The 13,929-nt window shown below is 62.4% G+C and overlaps 1 protein-coding gene and 2 pseudogenes across 3 annotated transcripts; 2 read left to right on the top strand and 1 right to left on the bottom strand.

Moving 5' to 3' along the window:
- The first annotated feature begins 976 nt into the window (after positions 1-976).
- LOC105483416 (MAF bZIP transcription factor K) lies at positions 977-13,809 on the top strand. 3 transcript variants are annotated; one of them, XM_011744304.2, is made up of 3 exons: positions 977-1,168; positions 10,000-10,079; positions 10,763-13,809. In XM_011744304.2, the coding sequence occupies exons 2-3, from the start codon at positions 10,044-10,046 to the stop codon at positions 11,195-11,197; spliced, it is 471 nt and encodes a 156-aa protein (XP_011742606.1). In that variant the 5' UTR covers positions 977-1,168; positions 10,000-10,043; the 3' UTR covers positions 11,198-13,809. The 3 variants fall into 3 exon arrangements, with proteins under 3 accessions (XP_011742606.1, XP_070951546.1, XP_011742605.1); XM_071095445.1 differs by having other exon boundaries at positions 1,024-1,168; positions 9,884-10,079; positions 10,763-11,560; XM_011744303.2 differs by lacking the exon at positions 977-1,168 and adding an exon at positions 8,677-9,304 and having other exon boundaries at positions 10,763-11,560.
- Positions 3,889-4,989, bottom strand: LOC105483415 (uncharacterized; annotated as a pseudogene).
- Positions 11,560-13,809, top strand: LOC112426997 (uncharacterized; annotated as a pseudogene).
- Positions 13,810-13,929: the final 120 nt, after the last annotated feature.

Below are 13,929 nucleotides of genomic sequence, written 5' to 3'. Positions count from 1 at the left end.
GGCTCCGAGTCCCACCTGAGCCGAGAAAACAGGCTTCCCAGAACCCTGGGCAGATGCCGTGGGTGCCCTGGTTGGCCAGGCCTGAGACTCCTTTTCCCGCAGCGCTCAGAGGAGGGCGGGACTTGGGGACCCAGAAGCTTGGTAAGGGGCTCACCCTCCCCTCTGAGGGACTCTGGACGGGTCCCCACTCCAGCCTGTCCTCCACCTGCGACAAGAAGCAGAGGCAGCTCCCTCAGGGACCGGCTCCCACCTGAGGATCCCTCACAGGACTCCTTGGGCCAGTGGTGCCCTAACCCCATCCTGGGCCTGCTGTGGCCCCCTGGCAACCAGCAGCTGGGGCTTTAGAAGGGGGCTGGCCCCACTCACAGAAGCTGTGACCAGTAGCCGCTTATCCCCATTTTTACATTGCTGGTTTGCTTGTTTTGTTTTGTTTTTTGAGACAGGGTTTCACCTTGTCACCCAGGCTAGAGTGCAGTGATGAAATCATGGCTCACTGCAGCCTCCACCTTCCAGGTTCAAGCCATCCTCCTGCCTCAGCCTCCTGAGTAACTGGGACTACAGGCACATACCACCACGACCGACTACTTTTTGTAATTTTTTGTAGAGATGGGGGTCTCACTATGTTGTCCAGGCTGGTCTGGAACTCCTGGGCTCAAGCGATCCTCCTGCTTTGACCTCCCAGCGTGCTGGGATTACAGGCATGAGCCACTGTGCCCAGTTGGCCTTAATGTTTTTTATGTTTGTAGAGACGGGGAATGGGGGAAGGGAGGTTTCGCTATGTTGCCCAGACTGGTCTTGAACTGCTGGCCCACAGAGATCCTCCCGCCGGGCCTCCCAAAGCGCGGGGATTGCAGGTGCGGGCGGGGCCCGCGGACCCCCGGGCGGGAGAGGAGGGCGTGCCCGTGGGGGAGGGAGGGGGCGTGGCCCCAGGGGGCGGGGCGGCGTGACGCGCGCGCCGCGGATCCCGGAAGCGGTATCAGATGCTGGGGAGCCGGGCGGGCGTGCGCGGTGGCGGCGGGCGGCGGGGAGGAGTTGTTGTTCTTCGTGAAGTCGGAGCCCGAGCGCCAGGCGGCGGCGGCCGAGGGGAGCGCGAGAGTGAGCGCCGGCGCGAGGACAGCGCGTGCCCGCGAGGAGCCGCCGCGCGCCCGCGCCCTCCGCGCGACGCCAGGTGAGGGGCGGTGGAGCAGCGGGGACCGGGCCGCGGCGGGGACGGAGACCGGGACGCGGGGCTGGGGCCACCTGGTCGCTGAGTCACGGCCGCCCGGGGGCGCGGGCCGAGGGTGGCGGGGTTGGGTGCGCAGGGCCCGAGACCCCCATGCGGCCCCCTACGCGGCCCGCGCACCTGCCCAGTTGGGCCCAGCCCCGCAGGCCCAGGGGGCTTCCCCGGGACGCGAAGCTCTCTGCCCTGCACGTGCCGCCCGGGCCATGCTTGCTAAGCCCGGGGCCCTGGGGCGTGGACCCCAGACCTGGGAACACGGGAGTCCACGCGGGTCGGCGGCGCGCATTGTGCCCGCGCCTTCACACCTGCGGGGGGCGGGGCGGGCGCCACGTGCGGGCGGCGCGGGGAGGGCGCGGGCGCGTGGATTCCCCGTGCCTTCCGCCCCAGCGTGGCTTCCGCGTGCGGCCCTGGCCTGCCCCCCTCGCTTCCTCCCGGTGACGGGCGGCGCTGCGGCCCACGCGTGCCCGTGGACGGGGTGGGGGTAACCGACTCTCCCCACAGGCAGGATCCTGGGACTGGTGTTGCTTTCAGCCGCCCACCTGCCAGGGTTGCTGGAAGGAAGGCCGTGGGGAGGCAGGAGGGGAGCAGGTGACAGGGGCCCCAAGGCGCGTGTCCCTTTGCTCACATGTGGGGCAGGGGCTCAGGCCTCTTCCCGCTCCCACTGCGTGGGTTCTTCTGTGCCTCTTGTCAAGTTCAGGAAACTGTGTTATGTGCTCGTGACGCTGTGTGTGTGTGTGTGTGTGTGTCTCTGTTTGCACAGCCTCAAGATCCTGGGGGGGTGGGTCGAGGCGCCGCGGAAAAACCCAGAAAGCCAGGACCCCGCCTGGCCTTGGCCCTTGACCTGGGTCCCCCTGGGGTACAGCAGTGGCCCTTTGCTGCATTCTCACCCTCACACCGTGTGTGTTCTTGTTTGCGGGGCCTCCTGTGTCCCTCTCCCCGTGTCCTGCATCCCTGAGCATGCTGTTTCTTGCTTCTTAGGCGGCTCTTGTAGCTGAGGCAGAAATCAGATCCACCATTCATTCACCAGGTGACCCACAGGCAGCCAGCCACTCTCTGGCCAGGTGCCTGGCCTTGGGAAGATCCTGGGACTCAAAACGCCCCCCACTGCGGGACACCGTGGACTAGGGGATATCACTGTGGTTCGGCTCCGGCACTGCCTTTCCCACCCCTCTGATTCTCCAGGGTGGGCTGCCAGGTCTCTACTGGCACTGAGGTTTCACTATCACAGTGTGTTGTTGTAAGGGGGTCTCCAACATGGAGTGGGATGCCCTGTGCAGCTTCTCCAAGCCCAGTGTCTTCAGGGATGTGGAGTATTGAAAGAGCTGTGGGCGGGGTCTGGAGAACATAGGTGGGCTGTGCAGGTGTCTGGGACACACCTACACCCTATTTGGGCGTCCAGTGCCATTTAAGAGAACATCTCCCCTTCTTAGGTAACCCAGTAGGAATGTCTGAGTTTGACCTTGGGAGAGGGAGTCTGCTTTTTAAAACTAGACCTTTCATTATTCCAAAATAAGACATTTACTAAAGCAGAAAAACAAACCAGGTTTCTCCTGCCTTTTATCCTTGAGCTGAGCCAGGGCTTTGAGGGGCTGGTTCCCTACAGCATTGATTCCCCAGGTGCTGGTAAACCCGGGAGCCAGCGTTTACCAAGGGTTGGGGCTGTCGGGGCGCCAGCCTTTGTGTGCACCCGGGAGGCCGCTGTTAAGTGAGACCGTCTTCCGGGCCACTCTGCTGTCTACAAGGCGTGCGCTTTCACCCACGGGGCTCGGCGATGGCTGCGTTTGTTTACAGTCTCCAGCAAAGCTGTTTGCCACCCAGACCGAGAATAAGTTGTGCCTGTTCCTGTCCCAGCTGTTTCTGAGTCTAAAGGTTTCTGGAGTGGACTTTCTGGGTTTCGGGTCCAGTCCACACGGGAAATGGAAATCTGGCCAGCTGGGAGAAGGCTCCGTGTGGCTGCGTCTCAACAGTAAACAGTGACTCACCGCTCCGTCCCCACCCTCCCTGCTCTCCGCGAATGGAAGATACCTTTCCCCGCTATTTATTTTTGCTTTTTATAAGTCACAGACTCCGTCATGTTTCCGCTTTCCTACAGTTTCAGGAAACTGGGAGTGTCGTCCTAAAATCATAGAGTTTTAGAGCAGGTACAAATGAACCTGAGAGGTCACACGCCCCACCCCGACCGGCCGCTGTAGATGAGGAAACCCAGGCCGTGACGTCTGCTGGCCTGTCCCAAGGGCCGGTGGGGTCTGGTGTAGAACCTGCCTGCTTGTCCGCACTGCGCGTCGGGCGTCCTGGGGAAGGTATTGGGGTGGAGACTGCCCTCTCGCTGCCCTCCCGTGCGGGGCCGGCTCATTTCGTACAGCGGGAGGCTCGTATGGGGTGTAGGGAAGACATGCTCCCTGCTTGTGAGGAGCTCACCACACCACGGGGAGGGCCCCGTCCCCAGAAGGATCTAGAACCAGGCCTTGGTAGAGGGTGCTTGCCTACGCAAGGAGAGCAGTGGGGAGCGTTTCTGGAAGAAGCAGGGCTTGAGGGGGGCAGGGGGCCACGTGCTCTCTGCAGATGGGGGTGATCAGAAACCTGAAACGGCGTTGGGGTGAGGGGGTCGGGGTTTGGGAGGAACCCCAAAACTTTTGACTGCCTGTGGGGCTGCGTGGGGGGCACCAGGATCAGGGTGAGGGCATCCCTTTGGCAAAGCTGTGGTCCACACTGGAGAAGCTGGAGGCCAGAGCCTGGGCAGGTGCTGCGGGTTCGGGCGGGAGATGCTTGAGGGCTGGGATCAAGCCCGGTTGGAGCGTGGACGAGGAAAAGAGACAGGGGTGGGGGCAACTCCGGTGAGTGATGCGGTTGGGGGCTGGGGGGCATCTGGGCCCCCCCGAAAGCCCCTGGTTGGACTTGGAAGCTGGGAGCGGATTGAAGCCCCAGGGTGGCCGGGGAGAACAGGACGCTGACGGGAAGCTGGAAGCCGAGGACAGGAGGATGGTGTGGTGGGAGCCAGGGCAGGGACTGGAGGAGGTGTGGTGTGTTCTGCAGTTTGCTCTCTGCTGCTGCAGCTGCCTGAGTCACCTCTGGATGTAGCGGAATGACACAGCTTCCTCAGACTGCAAATGCAAGGTGACCAGATGTCCTCCAAGCCAGGCGGACAGTCGTGGCTTGCTGGAGGGCAGCCAGCCAGGGCCAGGCTGCCGGCTGGTGCGGGCCGGGCTGGGGGGTGCCAAGTGGGGTGCCTCCGGCATTTCCCATGTCCAGGACAGCCGGACAGTGGGGGTCCTCATCCTCAGTAGGAAGGGTGTCTGGCTGGTCTCCGGGCTGCAGTTAGTCGGTTGACACCTGTTTGACAGGTGCCCACTGGGTACCAGTGCCACAGTGGCCCCACCTACCCTTGTGGCCCCCTGTGGAGGGTGCCTGGCTTGGGGTCTCTGGCAGAAAGGCTCCTGGGAGAGGCAGGTACACCCTGGGCGGCCTCTGGTTTTGTGGATTGCACCTGTCGTGGGAGTCACTGGTGAGGGAGAGCGGGAGGGTGCTTACTGCTGTGCTCCTGGATTTCTAAACCCGAGTCTCGAACACAACTCCCGTCCTCCGTTCCTGGTCTTCCTCCCACCCCTCCTCCCTCTCCCGCATCCCACAGCCTTGGAGACCCGTGGAGGATAGAAGTGGAAGGGCCGCTCCGTCTCGGTCAGACCGGCTGGGTGGCCGCGGGGGTGGGGCGTGGGGTCTGCCTTGTCATTCACCCCTTGGGAGAGAACAAGTGACCCATCCAGAGCCCCCATGCCGGCCTTGGAGAGCGAGCAGCGGCCCTGATGCGTCCTCTCATCCGGGAAGAATCAGAGCCCTGAAGCTGAAATCCCCGTTTCTCCATGGGCATCCACAGCCAGGACTGTTTAGAGGGGTCATCCAGCCATCAGCTGTTCAACTCACTTTTGCACTCTCTTTTTTTTTTTAAGAGACAGGGTCTTGCTCTGTCACTCAGGCTGCTGGAGTGCAGTGGTGTGATCACAGCTCACTGCAATCTCGACTTCGTGGCTCAAGCAATCCTCCCACCTCAGCCTCCCGAGTAGTCGGGACCATAGGCGTGTGCCATCACACCTGCCTATTTAAAAATTATGGTTTTTTCAGGAGATCGAGACCATCCTGGCTAACACAGTGAAACCCCATCTCTACTAAAAAAATACAAAAAACTAGCCGGGCGAGGTGGCGGGCGCCTGTAGTCCCAGCTACTCAGGAGGCTGAGGCTGGAGAATGGCGTAAACCCGGGAGGCGGAGCTTGCAGTGAGCTGAGATTCGACCACTGCACTCCAGCCTGGGCAACAGAGCGAGACTCCGTCTCAAAAAAAAAAAAAAAAAATTATGTTTTTTTTTTTTTTTAGAGATGGGGCCTCGCTCTGTTGTCCAGGCTGGTCTAAAGCTACTGGGCTCAAGCATTCAGCCTCCGAAGGTGTTGAGATTACAGGCAAGAGCCACCGTGCCCAGTCCCAACTTTAAGGAGAAACTGTTCCCTCCTGGACCCCAGAGCAGGTCCTTCTCAGCTTGTGCCAGCACAGCAAGAGATGCCAGGGCTGCCAGTCCCCCACTGAGCAGGGCCAGACCCATGGGTGACCAGTGAGTATTAGCTGGGACTTAAAGAGTTAAAAATGGCTGGGCATGGTGGCTCATGCCTGTAATCCCAGCACTTTGGGAGACTGAGGCAGGAGGATCACTTGAGTCCAGGAGCTCGAGACCAGCCTGGGCAACATGGTGAGATCCCGTCTCTACAAAAAAGTTTAAAATTCTCTGGGTGTGGTGGTGCCCACCTGTAGTCCCAGCTGCTCGGGAAGCTGAGGCAGGAGGACCTCTTGAGCTCAGGAGGTCTGCAGTGAGGCAGGATGGCACCACTGCACTCCAGCCTGGGTGACAGAGTGGGACCTTGTCTCTAAAATGAAAATTAAAAGGGAAAACATGATCCTCCGGGAGCTGAGGTCGCTGCCTGGGGCTCAGCTGCTCCTGAAAACACAGTTCTGGGTGGCTGACCCTGGCCTGCCTGCCCTGCCACCGGGAGCCCCGGGCCCTGGATCGTCACCCTCTGCAAGGTGCCTCCCTGGGCAGAGCTGCCCTGCCCTGCGCTTTATGGAGCCCAGGCCATCGGTCTGGATCCTAGAAGGGGGCGCCCAGCGTCCCGGCTTCGTCACTTATCCCCAGCTGTAGCCGCAGGAGTTGCCTCCATCTGAGGCTGCTGGCGGTTCCTTTTCCTTGAGAGGAAATGATTCCCCCGCTGAGCCTTGTTTAGTTGTGCGTCACGTTGAGGTGTCTGGCCTTGGGTTGAAAACACTACCTCTTCCATCAGAAAACCGGTCACCTAAGAGCTGTTCCAAGTTATAGGTGGTGCTGGAGAACTTTGCTGCCCAACGCTGCTCCAGGGATGTGGGGCGTGAGCGCTGCAGCCTTACCTAGGTCGGCGGTTGGGGCCTCACAGCAGAAACTCAGACCAGACCTGGCCACCCAGGCCCCCCGCTGTGGCGCGGAACACTGCACTTCTCTGGTGACTCCACCAAAACTCAGAGGAGCTCAGGGGCGCCAGGTGCTTGTGCGTGGCGATGCTGGCATTTTGTTAGCTGGTGGGTGTGAGACAGAATGTGAGGGCATCGTTCCTTGGGGGCTGCTGGAGAGGAGCTTGGCTGCAGTGCTGACCAGGTGCTGATGCGGTAGCCCCTGCCTTGGGTCTGGGGTAGTGGGAAGCTGGCGTCACGGGCGTCTCTGGGACCCCAGGCACGCTCTCCCCCTGGATGACACCCTAAGGCTGCGTCTCTGGTCCTGGGGAGGTAGCCATTTCTTTTTTTTTTTTTTTTTTTTTTAATTCTTTTTTTTGAGATGGAGTCTGGCTCTGTCACCCAGGCTGGAGTGCAGTGGCCAGATCTCGGCTCACAGCAAGCTCCACCTCCCGGGTTCACGCCATTCTCCTGCCTTAGCCTCCCGAGTAACTGGGACTACAGGTGCCCGCCACCTTGCCCGGCTAGTTTTTTGTATTTTTTAGTAGAGACGGGGTTTCACCATGTTAGCCAGGATGGTCTCGATCTCCTGACCTCGTGATCCGCCTGTCTCGGCCTCCCAAAGTGCTGGGATTACAGGCTTGAGGCACCGCGCCCGGCCGGAGGTAGCCATTTCTAAGTGTGCTCTGGTGGCCCTTGAGGCCGTGTGAGGTTGGACAGTTCACAAAACCCTGTTTAGGGCAGTTGTGATTTTTAGATCAGTTGCTTTACAAACTTTTTTTGCACATACAAAACTCTTCTTTGAATCTCCTTCCAAAAGCAAGCTGTCATCTTTCTTGCCTCTGATGTTTAGAGCGACTTTAGGTTAATGCTGCTTGGATTTATTTTGTGCATGGTGGGGAGAGGTAGGTGCCAGCACCATCCCATCCCGTGCTGGGTTCCTGAGAGAAGCTTTGCCACTTGGCTGGGCCGTCCCTGCTGCTTCGCCTCTCGGGGGGCACGTGGATGGTCCAGGCTTCCTTGGCGGAGCAGAGTCGTGACCTGCCCAAGGAAGTGGGGGGCACACTTGTGAGCACAGCATGGGGGCCGCCCAGGACCCCAGCTTCCCCTAGGTCTCTGGTTCCTTGGAGGGCCCCAGTGCAGGTGTGCCTCAAAGGACTGGGGTTTTGAGATGGGCACAGGCGTGCTCCAGCAGCCCTGGCGACCTTGACCTTGTGGAATTAGTCAGCTGCCCCTCCTGGGGTCGCCCCCGGCTACTGTACGCCTCCATGACGTCACAGGGCATCGCGGGAGGCATCTTTTTAGTGGAAAGATCCTCACGCTAAACTCTGCCCCTGGCACCCCGCACGTCACTGTGGCTCTGGCCAGACGGCCCTGTCCCCCAGACCTTCCTTTTCCGCCCAGCTGTGCTGCCATGGCGGGCAGTGGGCCTGGGGGCCAGGGAGCGGGTCCTTGCTGGGTGGGAGGCCCGGGTGTGTGGGAATGCGCGCGCGGCTCTGTAAACATCTGGTGACTCACCGCATAGCTATGTCGTGGCCGGCCTGTGCACTGACGTGCTCACAGTGGAGCTGGAAGCGGTGCCCGCGGCCCCTCCCTCTGACATGGAAAAGTTTCTCATGGTGCTTCCAGCCGCCGGCATTTGCAGGTCCCCACGGTGGCGGAGGCAGCTGGGCCCCGGCCTCTCCACTGTCACCCTTGCCCCAGGGCGGGGTACGGAGGAGCCTGGAGTCCCCCTGGCCTTCCCCGGGACCGGCTGGTGCCATCCTGTGCCATCTACATTAGCACCCTGAGAGCAGCCGGCCTTGGCAGAGGCAGCGGACCCAGCAGCCTGGCACAGGACCCTGTCTCACCTGTGCGGCCCTCTGGTTGTGGGGGTGGGTGGGCTGTGGCGGGGGGCCCCCATCGGAGGCAGGGCTGGAGGGTGGAGGGATTTGGGCCGAGGGCTCCCTGGCCCAGGGTGTGGGGAGGGTCCTGGGCCGGCGGGGAGGGTCCTGGGCCGGCGGGGAGGGCGGGATGGGGTCACCCGCCCCGTGGTGCCCATGTCCGGTGGAGGTGCTGACCAAGGACACCCCCACCGCCGTGTGCTGCTCTGACGTTCCTGCGGGAACCCGTGTCTGGTATTTGGGGTATGGGAGTGGGTGCTGTGGACCGGTCCCTCAAGCTTCCCGGCGCCTGCCGCCTGCCTGTCCCAGCCACCGGGTACAAATGGGTTTGTTGACTGCCTGCCGGCCTCGTGATGTCTGCGCAGACTGACCTGAAGTCAGGATCGCGTTTGGGCTTCTCGGTTTCCATGACGACCGTGGGGGCTGGCTCGGTCCCAAGGTCGTCATGGCAACTATCGGAGGGCTCATGCCGGGGATGCTTTGGCTGGGTTTTTCATGAATGATTAGAATGTGTGACACAATGCAGACGTGAGGACGGCGGGGGCGGCGGCGGGGACGACTCCCGCCAGACGGTCGAACGCTCGGCAGGGCGGCGGCTCCCCCACCTCCCTGGTCTCTGACTGCGGCCCCTGGACCTGCCGCCCCTCAGGAACCCCACACCCCGTTGGGCTGCAGGGTCCTCGCTTGGGGGCAGCTTAGTTGGAGGTGGTGATGTCACAGCTGCAGCGGCCGGGGCCGTGGTAGGTGTCCTGTGGCCTGTGGGGAGGGCGGGGCGGGAGGGCGGCTGGGGCTCCACCCAGGCCCACCATGGGGGAAGCTGGTGATGGCAGGGGCTCCCCAGAGGCCCCCTCTCGGGGATCCAGGCTGGGTCCGGAGCACCAGAGCCTTTGCAAGGGTAGGGTCGCTGTCCAGCGGGGCCCCACGCTCCTCGGGGCCAGCACAGCTGCCTTGTGGGAGGGCGGTTTCGCCACCAATCGGTTTGGTCCTTGGGACGGAGCACCTTGTGCTGTGCAGGTGCAGACGTCTTCTCTGACCTCAGGGAGAGTCAGAACAGGAAGCAGCCCCTGCTGGTGCCTGCTGGTCACCCTACAGCGCCGGCAGCTGCAGCCCAGGTCTTCAGGGCAGCAGGGGGCTGCACCTGGCTGCCAGGCCCTGGGGTGGGGGTCCCAGCTGCTCTGTGGACTGTGCTAGACTGTGAGGTGCATCCAGACCTCCCCCTGGACCCTCAGGCAGAGACAGAGGCCGGGCCAGGATGCCCCACCCCCTGGGAAGCCCCCCAGGACGGGCTGGGCCGGGACAGTGCCCCATCTTGTTTTCAGGGTGCTGTGACCATCCACCCCAGGCTGAGGAACGTCCCTGCATGGGAGGTGGCCGTCCCTTCCGGCGCTGCTGGCCCTGACCTGCACTGGCTTCTTTGCTTGCCCGTGTTTTCCAGCTACGAGTTCCAGAGAGCTCTGTCCTGGTGACTGTGCCCAGGTTATGACGACTAATCCCAAACCGAACAAGACATTAAAGGTAAGGCTGGCTCCAGGCAGGCCCCGTCTCAAGCACAGGTGTGGGAAAGGCCCCCCCATTCCCAGGGCCGTCCTGAGCCTGTGATGGAGGCCTCCCTGTTGGCAGGAGAAGGGGCTGCTGTGGCCGGGGGATGTTCACAGGAGAGGTGGGGCCAGGATCGGGGACTGTGGTTCCAGGAGATGACTCCCAGGCTCAGGGTGTGGCAGGGTCTGTCCGCCTGGGCTGTGTGTCCGCCAGGCGCTACTGCATGAGCTCACCCCCCGACTCCAGGCGTGGGCAGACTGGCCTCTGGTGAATGGGATGCTCCAGCTCCTAGGGCCTGGGCCCACCTGTGCCTGGCGCTTGCCGCCTCTGCCATGGGGCATGCCTGTGGGCTGGCTCAGTCCCAGCAGCAGGACCCATGTGCTCCAGGTCCTCGTGGGCTCTGAGGCTGTCGGTAACCAGGAGTGACCGATGTCACCGCTGGCTTCTCCTGTTCAGAAAGGGTCCTGTGGGGCCACAGCCGTCACGTTGGCTGCCTGTGTGCATGGTGTCCTGTGGTCCCTGGTGCGGACAGCAAAGGCCAGCCCCAAAAGAGCATGGGCATGCAGGGGCACCGCTGGGTCCCTGTCCACCCCCGTGCCGGTCCCAGGCAGACACCCCACGTTCTCCCGCTGCTGACCCCGTGCTGTGGCCGTCCCCAGGTCAAGAAGGAGGCGGGCGAGAACGCTCCGGTGCTCAGCGACGATGAGCTGGTGTCCATGTCGGTGCGGGAGCTGAACCAGCACCTGCGGGGTCTCACCAAGGAGGAGGTCACCCGCCTGAAGCAGCGTCGGCGCACGCTCAAGAACCGCGGCTACGCGGCCAGCTGCCGCATCAAGCGGGTGACGCAGAAGGAGGAGCTGGAGCGGCAGCGCGTGGAGCTGCAGCAGGAGGTGGAGAAGCTGGCGCGTGAGAACAGCAGCATGCGGCTGGAGCTGGACGCCCTGCGCTCCAAGTACGAGGCGCTGCAGACCTTCGCGCGCACCGTGGCCCGGGGACCCGTGGCGCCCTCCAAGGTGGCCACCACCAGCGTCATCACCATCGTCAAGTCCGCTGAGCTCTCCTCCACCTCCGTGCCCTTCTCGGCCGCATCCTAGTGCCGGCTGGGGGCGGGGAGCGGCGGGCAGGCGGGCAGGAGCGCGCCCCTCATACCTGTCACTGGGACGCAGACTCTCGACATCCGAGTCCAAGCGCAGGCCCCTCAGGCGCGGGCGACTCACACCAGGATGAGACTGTGGTGCAGGGTGAAGAGTGGGCTCCCGTGGGCCCAGAGCTGCGTGCCGGTCCACACACACGCCCGCCCCCTGCTCCCCACAGGATGCGTCTGTGTGTGGGAATTGGCATCTTGCACCCGTGGGAGTCGGGACATATAACGGAAAGGCCCTCGGGAAGTTCCGCCGTCCCCGCGGGGGCTGCCAGAAGACACGGCCCCAGGAGTTAGGCCCCTGTGGTCAGGTGAGCGTGGGGCTTGTTTTCCACTGCAGCTGGGAGCAGCCTTCGACACCTGCCCTGCTGTGGCCTCCCAGCTGGTGCGGGAGCCCCTCGCTGCCCTGACCGACTCCGCAGACCCTGGGAGGAGCATGGATGGTGCGTCGGCAGCTCCGTCCTTCCAGCTGTCCTGTTGCAGTTGCCCGTGACCCGTGTCTGCCTTAGCAGGGGCTTGCGCAAGTGTGCGCGGTGTGGGAGGCCGCCTGCGTGGGGTGGTGTCTGTGTGTGTGCACGTGTGTGTGTGCAGGCCCGTCTGCCATCACAGCACCAGGGCTGAGGGGGCAGGTGTTCACCGGAGGAGGGCCTGTGGGCACGTGTGGCAGAGAGAGTGGCTCATACGTCGTGAGGTCTCCCGTGTGCTCTGGTGACCCGAGGAGGTCGTGCAGCACAGCACAGAAGCCCCACGCACGGGAGCCGGCCCCCCAGACACCGACCCCGCAGGCCATCCTGGACCTCAGCGGACACGGACAGGAGCGTCCCATCATTTGATGGTGAGCAGGACTCAGGCTCTGTGTCCTGGAGGTGCTTCTCACCAGCTGTGGTCAGTGCAGGGGGAACGAGGAGGTCTTTTGGGGGCCTAGAGGGGAAGGGCCGCTGCAGTCTAGGGAGAGGGGGTGCAGCCTGGGGGACGTTGGTAGATGTGGACGTGGAGGTGGGAGGGAGAGGACGTTGCATTGGGTGGTGGGAGGAGGCGGGAGCCGTGTGCGAGAGCTGGTGGAAAGGCTTGAGGGGCAGGACCAGGATGCGGCTGGCTTATACAAGAGCTCAGGAGTGAGGCTGGCACTCCGGAGGGCGTGGTGGGCGGGGAGGCGGCAGGCACCAGGCCAGGAGAGCCTCGTGGATGTGGCTCCCACGTGCACAACCCCAGGAGCACAGCCACGAGCTGCAGGTGTGGCCTTGGCACTCAGTCCTCGCCCGGAGCCTTCGCCTGTTCCTCCTTCCCTGAGCACCGAGGCACTGGTGGGCTTGGCACTCCACCTTGGGCTTCCTTTTCCTGGAGTGCCACCTTGAGGGTCCCTGCTGTGACTGGGGTATCTGCAGCGGGGGTCGTAGAGCCCCTGCCTGGGGGAGCTGGCGGAATGTGAGCCACTGGCCGGGGGCTGCCACCTAGGACATGCAAGGTGGTGCCTCGGCTCCCTCTCGGCTGCCCCTGCCCATCCAGTAACACCCCCACCGGCTACAGAGCCCAGGCTGGTGCCAGCCACGCTGGGAGGGCGGAGGACAGACAGCCCCGGGGCGGCGACTTGGTTCTGTGTCTACTGTTAGAAGTGAGTGGGAAGCTGCAGGCCCGCCAGGACCACTGGGTCCCTGTGGAGCAAAGGCCTGCGAGTTCCCAAACAGCCGTTGCCCCCGTGGCCATGGTAGGTAATCCATATTGGATGTCATAAGGACCAGGGGGATATTTAAAGAGAGAAACAAACTATATAGAGATATAAAATTATATTCACAGTTTATCTACAGATTTTTCGTAACAATCTTTCTTTTCCAGTTTGATACTGTAAATCTATCAGAGCAGAGCTTGGGGGCACGGGCACAGGTGGGAGTTGGGAGCAAACCAGAGGCCCGGGCTGCCCACCGTCCCCCTCACCACGGACTGCACCAGGCTGCTGGGCCCCCACAGGACAGGCTGCAGCGGGTGGCCGGTTCTGTCCCATCTTGGGGTTCTTGGTGTCCACGTCTTGTGGGCCGTGGGCGACCACCTGCCCTCGGCCTGTGGTGCTTTGCCGGAGAGGGGACTCCCCGGCCCCCAGGGTGGACGGAGCCGCTGTCACCGCCCAGAGCTGGGCCGGGGAAGCACGGCGCGTTCTGCTTTTCTTTTCGGATCGTTGAAATTTCATTGTCATGATTTAATATATGGATTTTTTTATTTAAGAAAAAGACGAAGGCCTCTTTGCCGCGTGGGTTTGTTTTCTGTCTCTGTGCCTCCGGCTTCCCAAAGAGATCCAGGTCTTTGCGTTTCCAGGGCGTGGGGACCCCTGCCCCCCACGCCCTCACACCGCCTCACCCTGGCCTCTGTGCTACTTGGCAGTTCCATTTCAATATTTATTTTTGTGCTGCTTTTTATCATGATATAAATTATTGAGAACAGATCACATGTGGGCCCGTGTCTGGCCGCCGCCGCCCTGCCCCGTCCCTGCGGCCACCACCTAATTTATTGCCGTGCGTCCTGCTGCTGTGACCGCTTTTGTACCTTTGCAATAAAGAATTTTCTGGTTTCAGACCCTTTCGTTGTGCAGTTGGTGCTTTTGGCTGGGGCTTTTTTGGGCTAAGAACCACACACCCCCCATCCCAGGGGACCCCGCCTGTCCCTCACCAGGGTCAGGATCCGGGCACCATGTGT

This window comes from Macaca nemestrina, chromosome 4 (assembly GCF_043159975.1).
Source record: "Macaca nemestrina isolate mMacNem1 chromosome 4, mMacNem.hap1, whole genome shotgun sequence".
Classification (NCBI taxonomy): Eukaryota; Metazoa; Chordata; class Mammalia; order Primates; family Cercopithecidae; genus Macaca; species Macaca nemestrina.
Note: the sequence above shows the minus strand (reverse complement) of the source record. Positions and strands in the feature narration are given on the sequence as shown.

Excerpts from the sequence above, each read along its gene's own strand:
- LOC105483416 (XM_011744304.2), top strand. The coding sequence starts at position 10,044 with ATGACGACTAATCCCAAACCGAACAAGACATTAAAG. Across the intron at positions 10,080-10,762 it reads AACCGAACAAGACATTAAAG|GTCAAGAAGGAGGCGGGCGA; the intron begins GTAAGGCTGGCT and ends GGCCGTCCCCAG.